At 42.1% G+C, this 13,233-nt stretch overlaps 1 protein-coding gene across 1 annotated transcript in view; it reads right to left on the bottom strand.

The window, feature by feature from the left end:
- Positions 1-295: 295 nt before the first annotated feature.
- Positions 296-13,233, bottom strand: part of CRADD (CASP2 and RIPK1 domain containing adaptor with death domain) — a 76,410-nt gene continuing 63,472 nt past the window's right edge. Inside the window, exon 2 of the mRNA XM_009284362.2 lies at positions 296-815. Within this exon, the coding sequence (XP_009282637.1) occupies positions 520-815 (296 nt within the window). The 3' untranslated portion in view covers positions 296-519. The remainder of the gene's footprint in view (positions 816-13,233) is intronic.

Raw genomic sequence — 13,233 nt, 5'->3', positions numbered from 1 at the left:
GAAACTGTATGTGCTAAAACTTTCATAAATGTGAAATTAGGCACCTGCAATAACTGTTGTAAAATTGTTAAATTAGTAACAGTGATTATTCTCATTTCTTGCTGGGATATCAGGGAACTAGCACGGAACAGCAGTAAAAAAGGCTCCTACATAGTCCAGAAAACAGGTTAAACGAAGTGTTCCTCCCGCAATGAAACCAGAAACCTTGCTGAACTCACTGCAGGGCCTCCTGCTTGCAAGGACTTTAAGTGTCACCCTATATCCCCACTGGAATAGTGCAAAAGCGAACAGGAAAGAGTGATCCATTTTTTAATGCCTGCTAAAAAGTAATCTGGCATGAAAAGAATTACAAGTCACAAGATGCCACAGAAAACTGGAATGTTTAAGCTTAATAAAACCACAGTTCCCAACCCCATTTTTTTTCCAGTTTGAGGCATCAGATCTTCAACATACATTTCAGTGAATCCTCTCTATTTAATTTAACAAAGTACTTGAAAGCTCCCAATCAATAGCAAGGCTTCACTCAAGCATGTACTGTATCACAGAAGGATCCACTTCTTCTGCCATCAGACTGGCTTGCAGACTTTGGATTGTTGCTTTTTTCCCCAAATGCTGTCTCCACAGGACAAACGCAGCTACGATCTGTGACTGCAGGTTGTGAGGGTGATTGACTTTACATCGATAGATGTCAGTATGGGACAAACCCAAGCACAGAACTATATGCTCCCATTCGGGTCCCAGTCTCCTCGCAAGCTTGTTCAGCTGCTGATCTGTTGGCGAAGTCTTCAAAATACACGGTGCAATTTCAGTTACATCTGTAAAAAAAGAAAATGCCTACACATGTCACTAGGCAATGCTGCAAATATCAATGTAAGACCTTGACAAAGGAGGGAATAAGCAAAGCTGAGGTGAAAGAATTAACTGATTAAAGAAACAGAATACATACTCACCTAGAAAAATTAATTACATGATCAACCAGAAGATTAATTAGAGGGAAACTAATGCTCAGTGGACCATACTAGGGAGCCCTGAGGTTTTGGGTGTCAATAATCCAGATATCAGAATTCTACTGCAAAACCAAGACTTCCAAAAGTAATTATAGATTTTGGGGTAGTGAACAAGAAAGCTTTTCAAGGAACATGTTTCCAGCAGCCATCACCCTCTGAAAATCAATCTGCTTGCACCAGTATAATATAATGACAAATGACAAATACGGGACCAATAATTCCTTATTACTCCTATTCTGTTTATACACTTCAGAACTAACTTTGATTCCTTAATTACTAGGCGTCACTCTATTTTTTTGCTGAGGGCTGTTCACAGGAAATTATTCTGTCTCCTAAGATGCTACTTACCCTTTGTGCCCTGTCATATATGGCAAACTCATCTTGAGGAGACCAGCTTTGGGGGCTTTTCTTCTATTTGAATGAACCCATAAGCATGGTTCAGGTGAACCCAAATGAACAGGGCATCAACACTGTTCCCCAATACAAATTACGCTTCCTTATCCCTCATCCCAGTTGTAGTAACACTCTTGAAAACAGGCATGTATGTGCTACAGCCCCATTCATCTGGCCTCCTTGAAGTTGTTTACAGGAGAGTGCAAGGAAGTCTCATGTCCGATGTAGGAGATTTCTGCCCTATGTCCCTTAGTATTGCCCAAGTACCCAACATGCCCCAGAACGCACTCTTCATCCAAGAAGATGTGTAGCATCAAACTGGTACCTGAGTCATGGAGCACAGGATCAATACAACTACCAAAACAGCTTTCACAGGAAGGATTAAGGTAGCTATCATCAGCAGTGGTAAAAATCTCTTAGGGACTGAACCAAGTATTTCTTACAAACACAAGTGATCTCTGTGTATTCCCTATGGTAATCTGATCATTTAAAAAAAAAAAAAAGCATTAATACAAACAGTGTTAATAGCAGAGTGAGAATACAGTGCTATTCAGAAACATGCTGTATGGGATCCCTCTCACCTAACTACAGATAGCCCCTCCTGAACTAATTATACTAGGATTAATTATCGCTAAGGAGAGAAATAGGCTCTTCTAGAATACAATCCATCTCACTGGAAAGAAGATGTCTAAAATAGATCAGATTAATTACTCCTCTAAACGTGCACACTTCTCTCCACTGACTGTAAAAGGAGTGCTAGGTATAAGCTCAGATGTTGATGTTGATGCTGTAAACACCAGTGCTGGTGAAATGATTCTCTGCCTGTAAATTCAAACCACATACCAGTTGCTTTAAAAAGGTGCATTTATAAAAGCAGCATAAGATATCTATAAAGCATATTTGCTCTTCAATACCCTTTGTGATCACAAGCTGAAATGGTCAATGCAGCCTGCAATTGCTGCTCTACTTTTGCTGCTGAAGATACTGCGTCAAAACAGAGCAAAAATATCCCCAAGAAAATGCTAATTATAGCCTGTCAGTCTGAAGCAGCAGACTCCCTACAGAAGAGCCGCTTTGCAAAATCTAATTTATAGCTCCAATATCATGCTCGTAGTCTCCACTACAGCAGAACAGCAACACTAGAAAGCTCCACTCCTTCATTTTATCAAAAGTAATTGCTTTTGCATAGAATACCCAGAGCCTGCAAACGTTTGTACAATTTAAGCCCAGTCATAAATAAGTACTATACAAAGATGCTTTGAGTAAAGGGAAAATTGATTTCTGAAGAGTATTTAAGTTCCTTTGATCTTTCTGTCTCCAGATTGCCAAAGGAACCCGGGGCAAGTGGCTGGTTTGTGGACAGGGCAGAGGATGCACGGCTCCTGAAGAAGGCTGAGCAATACTGGTGGGGCTGCCCTACGCTGTCACATCACACGTGATACCAGCTCCACAGGTAGGTCAGGACGAGGGAGTGCCTTTCATGAATGCAAATATTTGAGAATAACTAAAATTTACAATAAACATAGCTACATTGTGCTGTCACCAACACTAGTTCTTAATATTAAACCCTTGCATTGGCTTATGGTCAGCTACTAAGCATAAAGCAGTGTGCCCAAAGGAGCGCTACCTGCCAGCCTGGGCTTTTTGCTCTCACGCTGTGATTTTTATACTTCATGTTCACTAGCAGAATGATTTTATGATACTGCAATGTGATTGAGCAGGGAGGCCTAACAATAATACATGTCAGCTTGTCCATCCAGCCTTTGACATTAGGCAGATTTTTTTACTACAACCAGTATCTTGCCTTCAGCCTGTTATCAGCCCTTTAATAAGAATAAGAATAAAATCCATCCAGGAAATCTTTCCATCTTACGCTACCATTAGATTCTAGTATGGATGTGGAAAATTCTGGGACAGAAGCCAAATGTTAAATTTAATACAAAGGACTGTTATTTTAGTCCCATTTTATTTTCTGTGATAGCTCTTTTTCAGCTCTGATACAAAGTCACTGAGGAAAATCTGAGAAAATTATTAGATGACGGGCAATATTATTTAGAGATATAGAGAAATATTTAGTGAGATCTTTTAGTTATGACAAATGCAAAATCACAAAAAGATTTGGATATGTTTTAGGATTAATGCCACTCAATTTAATAAACATAATGGCATTTCAGGTAAAAGGGAAATGAGTTTTTTGTGCTCAGCACCCAAGCTGCTTTGAACACATTGCAAAAACATTAAAGATGCCTTTTTTTAGTTATATTTGCTACCGACCCTCACTTATAATCTCCGTTTGTCAGGAACTGCCTGAGGAAGATAACAAGATTAGAGCAAAAGTTTCAATTATGCAGATCCTGCAGTTGCATTTGAAAGGTACATTTAGGACACTGAGACCTCAATTTTGCAAAAAATGTGAAGCTCTTCTTGCTTTAGGTGGATCCGATGTGAAGGTGTTTGTGCTTATGTTAGATATATGCTTCAGCTTAGCAAAATGAGGACTGCACTGTTAGAAACGGGAAGAAGCAGGGCTTGGGGCACCACCCAAGGGTGTCGAGGGTTTCCCTGGAAGGCGATTTGCGGTGCTGTCACCTCCAGTGAGCACACCGAGTGAGACACCCTGTCCAGCTGTGGACACAGTCTATGCTGCAAAGTGCCAGGGTCACACGCTGTGGAGATTGAGAGGCTGAAGTCCCGCTGCTCACGCTGAAGCCACTAAGTCCCTGAGAAATGGAGAGCCGACAGCTTTGTGCTGGGGAGAGAGCCAGCCTGGTGCAGAGCTGCTCTCCCGGGACTGCTGGCCAGCTTGCTGGTGCGGCGCTTGGGACCATGAAAATCCCCTTTCTCTGGGCTGGAGGTGGGGAGGACACTCTCCACCCTGGTTCTGGAGCTGAAACCGACCCAGAGAAAGACCCGCAGCTCCTTCTATTGAAAGTTGCAGCACAAGGGAACGCGCTTCTCCCTGTCTCCAGCTCTCTCTGGTCAAGGAAGCTCATCCACCCTAAGCCTTTATCCTAGCTGTCCCAGTTAAAAAAACAGGCGATGTTGACAACTTCTGGCCTGTGTGTACATGTGTGTTTCCAGACCACTGCACAGACCAGGAGATAGGACACTGCTGGTGAGTGTGGACAAGAAACAGAACTGGATATAAATAAACAGTATCACAGATACGTACCAGACAAAACAGAGTAACCCAGATACCAAAGCTACATATGGGGCAAAGGCAGCCAGTTGCCACTTTTGCGTTTCTTTTTCTTCAGGACCTCTCCAGCTTTAAGTAGGACACTCCAAGAAGATGTTGCAGCAATCAGGGGGATGGAAAATAAACTCATCTGTTTATTGTGCACCTCAGCATTAGGATGTGCAGCTCAGAGAGACCTGGATTCCCATCTCCTCTTCCAGGGCTGCCTCTGTCTTCTTATCCAATGAGTATGTACATGGTCACTTAAATGGATAAAATACAGAGGCAGCACTGGAAGCAGAGACCAGTCCCCAGAACATCCTTTCCCAAGGGACAGATTTATTAGATAGTTATTAGATAAGAGGTGGGCTGTTGTATCCCTGGCTCCCCAACTGTCTCCTGAACTGCCTGTGGAGTTGTCCTTGCAGGATTAGGCAGCAGCTGTCCCGCTTGGCACAAGTGGGAGGATGCAAGATGAAGTCCAGTGAAAATGGGCTTTAAATCACTTAAAGACTTTTTTTTGCTTTTGCTTTCTCATCACCATCTCTAGGTGATAAAAAAAGCTGAGATCATCTCTTAGGCTGTCTTGCACCATGAGAAAATCTTTATCAGCATCGAGAAACTGACCTCCCACTCTCCGTGCTGCTGGAGTGCAGTGGGGAGCAAGTGAGCTTGGCTCCAACACAGGACACAGCAGCGAAGAGTACTGAGGCATTTTTGGGTGATCTGCAAAGTACCCAGCTGATTCCTCAGAACTGCCGGCAGCCCAAAGTGCCTTATGGTTTTGTCTAAAGGACCCTTCTCCATGTAAGTGTGACTTCTCTGTGCACAACCAAAAGCATGTGTTGGAGTTTCAGGGAGCCTTCTCCCTTATGCAGTCAATACATTTTTGTTGCACATGATGCAACACAAAAACAACTTTTTGGCTTTTGCTCTTTGCTGTGTAAAAGGGACTTTGATCGAAATGATGCACTGGAATCCAAAGTGCTGAAAAAGTCTCAATCAGCTGCTGCCTAATCCTGCAAGAACAACTCCACAGGCAGTTCAGGAGACAGTTGGGGAGCCAGGGATACAACAGCCCACCTCTTATCTAATAACTATCTAATAAATCTGTCCCTTGGGAAAGGATGTTCTGGGGACTGGTCTGCTTCCAGTAACCAAAAGCATCTGTTGGAGTTTCAGGGAGCCTTCTCCCTTATGCAGTCAATACATTTTTGTTGCACATGATGCAACACAAAAACAACTTTTTGGCTTTTGCTCTTTGCTGTGTAAAAGGGACTTTGATCGAAATGATGCACTGGAATCCAAAGTGCTGAAAAAGTCTCAATCAGCTGCTGCCTAATCCTGCAAGGACAACTCCACAGGCAGTTCAGGAGACAGTTGGGGAGCCAGGGATACAACGGCCCACCTCTTATCTAATAACTATCTAATAAATCTGTCCCTTGGGAAAGGATGTTCTGGGGACTGGTCTCTGCTTCCAGTGCTGCCTCTGTATTTTATCCATTTAAGTGACCATGTACATACTCATTGGATAAGAAGACAGAGGCAGCCCTGGAAGAGGAGATGGGAATCCAGGTCTCTCTGAGCTGCACATCCTAATGCTGAGGTGCACAGCTCCTCTTCATTCCCTTTCTCCTGATAAATCATTCCAGCAAAAAATATAAAGATTTCCCTGGGAAGGGTCAAGAATGCTTCCCAGCCTCTAGAATGGAGCCTGGTAGAGAGAAAACTCTCCTGGGAATCAAGGGGTATGCTGAAACAGAGCAAAATTGCATGCAAGAGCCCTTGGCAGAAACAATGCTAGGCAAATGCTCTAATTTTTACATAAACACATCAGAAACAGGTAAGTGATTCTGGGCTTCAGACCCTGCATAACTGGAACGGGACTGTAAAAAGGAGTAACTGCTTAGGCATGCATCTGGCCTCAGCATCTCCTACGGATAGGTGTACAGAGCCCTTCAGTGATCTGGACTCAAGTCACTAACTGTTGTTCACTTGTCGCTCTTACCAGATCCTGCTCATAACCTCTTAAGAGTTCAAAGCCAGCATTTCAGAGTCCTCTTTAATCATCTTTCCTGGCATCTGGAGTACAGTTCTTCCCTGAGAAGTGCTAAAGTTAGATCAAGCAGCTCCACAAGCAGCAAACCAAAGAAGCCTTTCTTCCCTCAGGTGGAAGTCCTACAGCTGACTCCTGCTTCAGGACTTCTCTCCTCCAGCTGCTTACTGATTTTCAAGACACTCATGAAATTGCTCCTCTCCACAACAGCAGCTAGGCAGGCTTCTTGAAGTTGGCCAACAAGTTCAGAAGCTAATAGGGATACATGCATACACGCAACGGCCCACAGCAGAGGAGCGCACAGCCTTGGTTACTATAGGAAACTACGTTAAAAAGGACTTTGAAGCTCCACAAAGCCATCGTGGCTAACATGCCAGCAGCCAGTGACATTTGGGGCACCTCAGCTAAAGGGAAACATATACATATAATAAAGAATCTAGTGTCAGGCTCTGCTTCCCTCCGGCCCCCTTGGAGTGCAGTGCACTTGTTCAACTATCCTGAGCCACAGACCCAGCAGTGGGTACTGAACGGGCATGGTCATGGTTGCCAGACTGTGCTGTGTGTTTTGGCAGCTGTGTTATGTTCCAGAAATTATTTAATGACTGAATGTCACAACAGCAAACAACTTGCACATAACCAGGTATATTTGCTTTAAAGTGAAATCCCCTTGGCCTGAGCACAACAGTAGAAGTGGGTCATGAAGCCGAACAACACTTGGCGGATCAGGTTGGGACAGGCTTTCAAGAGCAGTGAGGTGGGGTTGCAGAACCTGAATTGGAAGGTAAGTGTGTAATGCTCCCACTAATGGAGGGATCGGAGACTTCTGAGAGCTGCAGCCCGCCTTGAGCTGCCAGTGATGCTGAATGAAAGGGAAAGCAGAGAGTAAGCGTTTTGAGGGATCCCAGTGGGTGCTGTAGATCACTGAAGTCAAAGAGCAGATGACGGTGGCGGTCCTGCTGAGAAGGGTGGAATACACAGAAGGTGCTGTATAACCGCAGGGGGTGGCTTGGCTCAATTTGTTAGAAAAGGGGATGGGAGGTGACAGTGTGCCTCCATTTGTACAGCTGCTCTTCTGCTTTCTTGTTCAGCTCTTCTCTCCCAACCCTGTCCTAACAGGCGGAACTGCAGGCAAATGCCTGCCCTCTTCCTACAGCCCATCCAAATTCATGAGCTCTAAGCCAACCTGCGGCAATGAATGACTGGAGTGCCAGATGGGAAAGTATCATGCTAGATATACAACACTTGGCAGGCGTGCGTGGAGAATGCACCGCTTACTCCCTCCTGTGCAAGTTAAAAATGATCATGAAGCATTATAAGATTATTTCGCTGCTGTGAACTTTAGAAAGGTCTGATTCAGGACCTGTTTAAACACAAGAAACAAGCTCAAATCACTGATCAGTGAAAAAAGTAGAACAGACTATCCAGAAACCAACCCCTACTATATAATTCGGGTGTTGTTCTTTTTCTTGTTGTCGTTGTTGCTAATTAAACACCATTTAAAGGCTGGGAAGGGAACACTAGTGTTTTGCAACAGCTCCAAATAATCATGCTCCAGGGAACATGGAAAAATATTTCTCTTCTATATATCACCATATACATATCTTTTCTATACATCTGCAAACAGCACGCATCACGCAACCCGTCCAAAGTCTATTCAAAACCACTATGGTTCGCCTCCTGCTGTCAGTGGGTTTCAAAAAGTGTTTGACCAAGGAGTGAGAAAAAATTGAACGAAATCCTGTACTGTTTGAAGCAAGATGGCTGACCCTATTGTAGATATCTTTCCATATATAAAGTTAATACACTCAGATTAAAATAAGGTACAGAAGAAGATTAAAATAACTTGGAGAAGATGTATAGCCGCCTCCTGCTTTTAGGATGTGCGCTGCTGTTTCTCTGTCTCTCCTGCCGAATGCAAGTGGTGAGTTACATGGGTAGCTGCAAGGTGGAAGGCTGTGGTAGCTGTTCCACTTATCTGTGCTGGTTGCCTCCTCTGAAGGCTCCTGCTCACTACCAAAGAGATGCACATGTCCTTCATCCCATTTGAGGCTGTCACAGGACATCATTTAATGATGACTGCCAAGCATGCGCTGATCTCTGATCTCTGCTTGGGAACTCCCTCTTCTTCCTCCCAAAAAGCTGACTCAGCACGGGGAAATCCCAGTGATGGAAAACCTGCACCTTTGTAGGAACAACAGGCCCAGTTACCTTCCCAAGAAAGCCTGTATAAATCCAGAATAAATACCGTCTTCTCTAATGTAATCAAAATCAAATCTTGGTCAGTTAAATACTCAGACTAAACTACAGAATGGAATCTGTACCATAAGCACATTAAAAGAAAAACGCCTAAAACAAGGGTTTAGAAAGCGGCACATTTTTTTCAACTGACTACATTACAGTAAAACAAATTTGACAAAGAATTTTATGTTCGTCTGAGTATTTGCCACAGTTATGCTTCATAAATGCAGGATTGTAAAGTTTCTGTATCTTGATAACTTCTGATCTGATGAATGCAAACAATCATTAATATACAGGATGTGTATGAATAAAACCAATCTCTGTCAATTAGTGATCATAAAACACTTACTCATAAGCATACTTCTATTATGGTAATTTACATTTCCATGTCTTGTAATTAAATTATGAAAGGCACTAATCAAAATGAAAGTAAATATGAAATAAATTTTTAAGACTGGCTCCATTCTTCCACATCGTGCTGTTTTTTTAAGACTTGTGTTAAAAGACAGGAAGTTCACAGTCTTATTTTAAATAAATTGGAATCTAATACTATGACAGCCAACTTGCCGAATAAATTGTGGCTATGATCCGGAGATAATCAAATCTATGGCAATTTTAAATGGTCTCCCTCAAGTGAAGCAGAATCCACCCATGGTACCAAATTCAGCTCCTTCCTGCCAAAAGCTTGCTGGGACTCAGCATTCCTGGTGTAATTAAAAAGTACATATATCTTCATTTGTTGGCAATCTCTTCTCCTGTGTGAGCTCTAAAGCATCACGCTTTGAGACATTAAATACATTTTGAGCATTAGGGTAGGAAAAAAAGACAGCATAAAATTTTGTAAATCTACAGGCAATTCAAGAACACAGATGTTTCTATTTTGGCTCAATACCAGCAGCTAATTCATATATTCTTTATCACTTGCTAATGACTAGTAGCTGCGGATGTGGCAGCAGACTGCTAAAACCTGAAACATAAACATTCAGATTTCATGACAAAAGTTTTCAATTGTTTTCCCACTATTCAGTTCCAGTAGCTACGCAGTTTTCCTGAACTTTTTTTTAATCTGTCTTACAGGTTTTGTACCTCCACAGGTCTCTGCTATACTGATGGCCTTCAGAATTAATCCATGTTAAAGAAAGAGATTGACAGAGAAGTCCCTAAATAAATTCACACTGTCGAGTTTTCACCCTTTTCAAGCCATAGGGAGCAACCCCTGGGTTTAAGGAGTTGAAAGAGGTTGGGTTTTCACTTGTTCATTTGCTTTTTACTGGGAAGAGCAGGGAGGAAGTTTCAGCAGTTAATAGTGTGGATGTTATTCTGTTTCCCATGCAAAAAATGAATTACAACCCTACCTAGTATTTCTCTGCTGTTGCATACCATGAAAGCAAATAATTAATTTCATAAATAAAATGGCGACTACAGATGCATGCAAGGAAAAGAATACCTGTGCAAAGAAAACACAAACACAACATATATCTGCTCTCTTTTCAAGCAGGATTACCTAAGCATTACAGACAGGGTTAACCATTCTGTGGTTTTATACTTTTTTATTTTTAGCAGCATTTGATGCTGCTGTAGACACTGAAGTGGAAGTAAAATTTGCTTGATATTTCCTATGAATTTCTATATCGTTATACGTAAATAAGCTATATGCATCAGCACTGAAGCCACAGCTAACAATGGCATCCTTGCAGTGATACCTGTGGTATAAATGCATGAACAGGTTCAGCATGCAGCATTACACTAAGGAGAAAAGAAATATCTGCTCAGTTGGGAGGTTCTGAAGAACACCTGAGCTTTTAGGAATTATTTGGAAGAACTGCTTAAATACAGATACCGAGCATTCAGACCTTGGCCAAAGATTTTTTTCCAAATGAACAAATATGACTTGAAAAGTTATAAGGAAAGAAGACATATGACCATTTTTTGGAAGCCAGGTGCAACTAGTTGTTAGACAGCACAAAGCTACCTGATAGCCTGACAGAGCAGAGACGAGAGTCTCTGGTTTACATGCCGGCAGTCACACCAAGAGTCAACTCTAGAAATAATGCTGAAAAAATCAAATTCTGAAGTATGCCACTCGATTTCTATAAACTTTTGAATGCTCTGCAGTTCTTAGTGAATTCAATGGAGTTTGATAATACTCATGGCTCTTTCAACCATTAATTATTGGTCTGAAGCACACAGAGCCATCATTTCCCTCAGTCAAGTTTCTTCATGCTATCACAAACAATAATTAACAATCAGCGGATGGTTGTACAAAGTCATGACAATCATAAAGCACATTCATATTTGCAGTAGATTTCTCATGGTTTCACAGGAGGCAAATGTTTACCCGGGTGGGCAGGGCAGCTCTGACAAAGTAATTCACCCACTCTGAGTGCAAAACAAAGACAACTGGAGCAATTAATAATTATTTTGACAGGTAGGTGACAAACTCATCACACAGCTTTTGTCAGGAGATTGGAAGTTAACTTCTTTTGACAGACGCTACTTGAATGGTGATTTCAACTAGCCTGAGCTGTCTTTCAAAGAGCTGAGGCAAGTGTTAATCCTGCTGCTCCGTTGTGTGCAAGAATCACGGCGGACTCCTTGGGCTTTTTATCTGCCGAGTACAATAAGTGAGTAGATTTTTTACTAGCAACTTTCCTACTGAGAAATCTTTCTAAAGGCTGCAGCATTTCAACAATAAAATCACGTGCTTGGACTTGAGCTATCGCTGTTCCTTTCACACAACAACAAAAATCATACTGCCAGTATGAAGGACTGTTTTCTTATATAACACAACTAATCATGCATGTTTCCCTTACAGGACTTAAACCAAGTATGACAACAAGCCATTATATTTAGCCTTGATAAAACTGTTCATTCCTCCGAGATATTTTTTTTCTTCAAGTTGGCTCTTCTTCTTGCTTTGGCTCGAGTAGTTAGAAATATCAGAACCGAAGATCTGCGCAACAGATGGAGCTCGGTTGAGAAGAATGCCTTTGGCTGGTGAGGATCTTTGCCTGGCAGGTGTCAAACCAAAATTAATACTGCACATATTATGCTTTACCGAGTTTCAGATTTTAGTGAAGTGAGACTGCGTTCCTTCCTGACCACAAACATATATTAATAGAACAAGCCATGCAGAGCAAGCTAAAACAGTACAATCATTATGCTGAATCCTCCACTGCTTGGCATTTTATTTAATCATTTACACCCATGCAAAGCAAGTAAACAAAATGCAGCGGGTTAGTTTAGTGTCTCTTTACAGACATTTTGTGCAGGTGCAAAAAGCTTCACAAAATGCCATAAGCAACATGGACTTAGACCCCTCTTGCTTTCTTTTTTCCCTCCTTTTCTTGTGTCGGTGCCTTAAAGGCTTATGAACTTTAGTAGGCTTTTCGACATTTCAAAATCCACAGGAAAAAACAGGTACTGGTACTAAAATACACTGCTCAGCTACAGCCGGTCGCTACGCCTGGCTTGCCAAGCAGGCGATTCAACAGCCTGAGTGAGAAGGCAGGACTTTCCACAGGGGTCAGGAAGGAGAGCTTAAGGTGGCATCATCTGCTTCTCTGCATTTCCAGACTAGTGGGAGGCTTAGCATCGCACCCAGCCCTCTCAAGTGCTAAGTCTCTTTAAGATCTGAAAGAAACCGATTTGGAATCTCATGGCTGGTTTGACAGATCGGTACTGTCCAAAAGCAACTTTAGCTGACTGATAGGGCAGTAATTTTAGAAGGTCACAGTCACAGGACTTTTAATTATCTGTAAAGCAAATGTGAGATTATATTTGTGTGTGTGTATAAATAAATACATACATTTTCAAATTCTTAATAAAAGGATGAAAGTCTTAGACATCTGCAAGTCAAATTCATCCCCTTTTTCATTTCATTTCCACAAATTCAGGTTAAGGAACTGTCACACCACCCTGCGAGAAAAAGGATGAAAATGGGAGCGTGGATGAATCATTTCATAAACAGAGGTCCTAATTCACAGAGCACTTTATACTACCACGGGTTTGATGAGCACTCCTTTCCCCTCTGAGTCAGCACTGACCTAACATCCCACGCGATGTGCTCACTGGCGTGGCTTGTGGCTGCCCTGTGACACGGCTTGTACCGGGTGACACAGCACACTGACCAGCTGCAGTCATTAGAGATCCCAAGACAATACTGAAAGTAATGAGGTGACTCACAGCTGCAGCCACGCACTTGAAGGCTGTGGACCCAATTACTCTTTTACTCACTCAGGAATAGTATTTTGCAAAGCAACTGAAGCAAGTTCAAAATCAAACAAGCTATTAGCAAACATTTGCATTACTTACGGTATTTGTAGAAGATCTATGCCAGTATTAATGGGACAATTCATATG

This window comes from Aptenodytes forsteri, unplaced genomic scaffold (genome assembly GCF_000699145.1).
Source record: "Aptenodytes forsteri isolate BGI_AS27 unplaced genomic scaffold, ASM69914v1 Scaffold53, whole genome shotgun sequence".
In the NCBI taxonomy this organism is placed as follows: domain Eukaryota; kingdom Metazoa; phylum Chordata; class Aves; order Sphenisciformes; family Spheniscidae; genus Aptenodytes; species Aptenodytes forsteri.
Note: the sequence above shows the minus strand (reverse complement) of the source record. Positions and strands in the feature narration are given on the sequence as shown.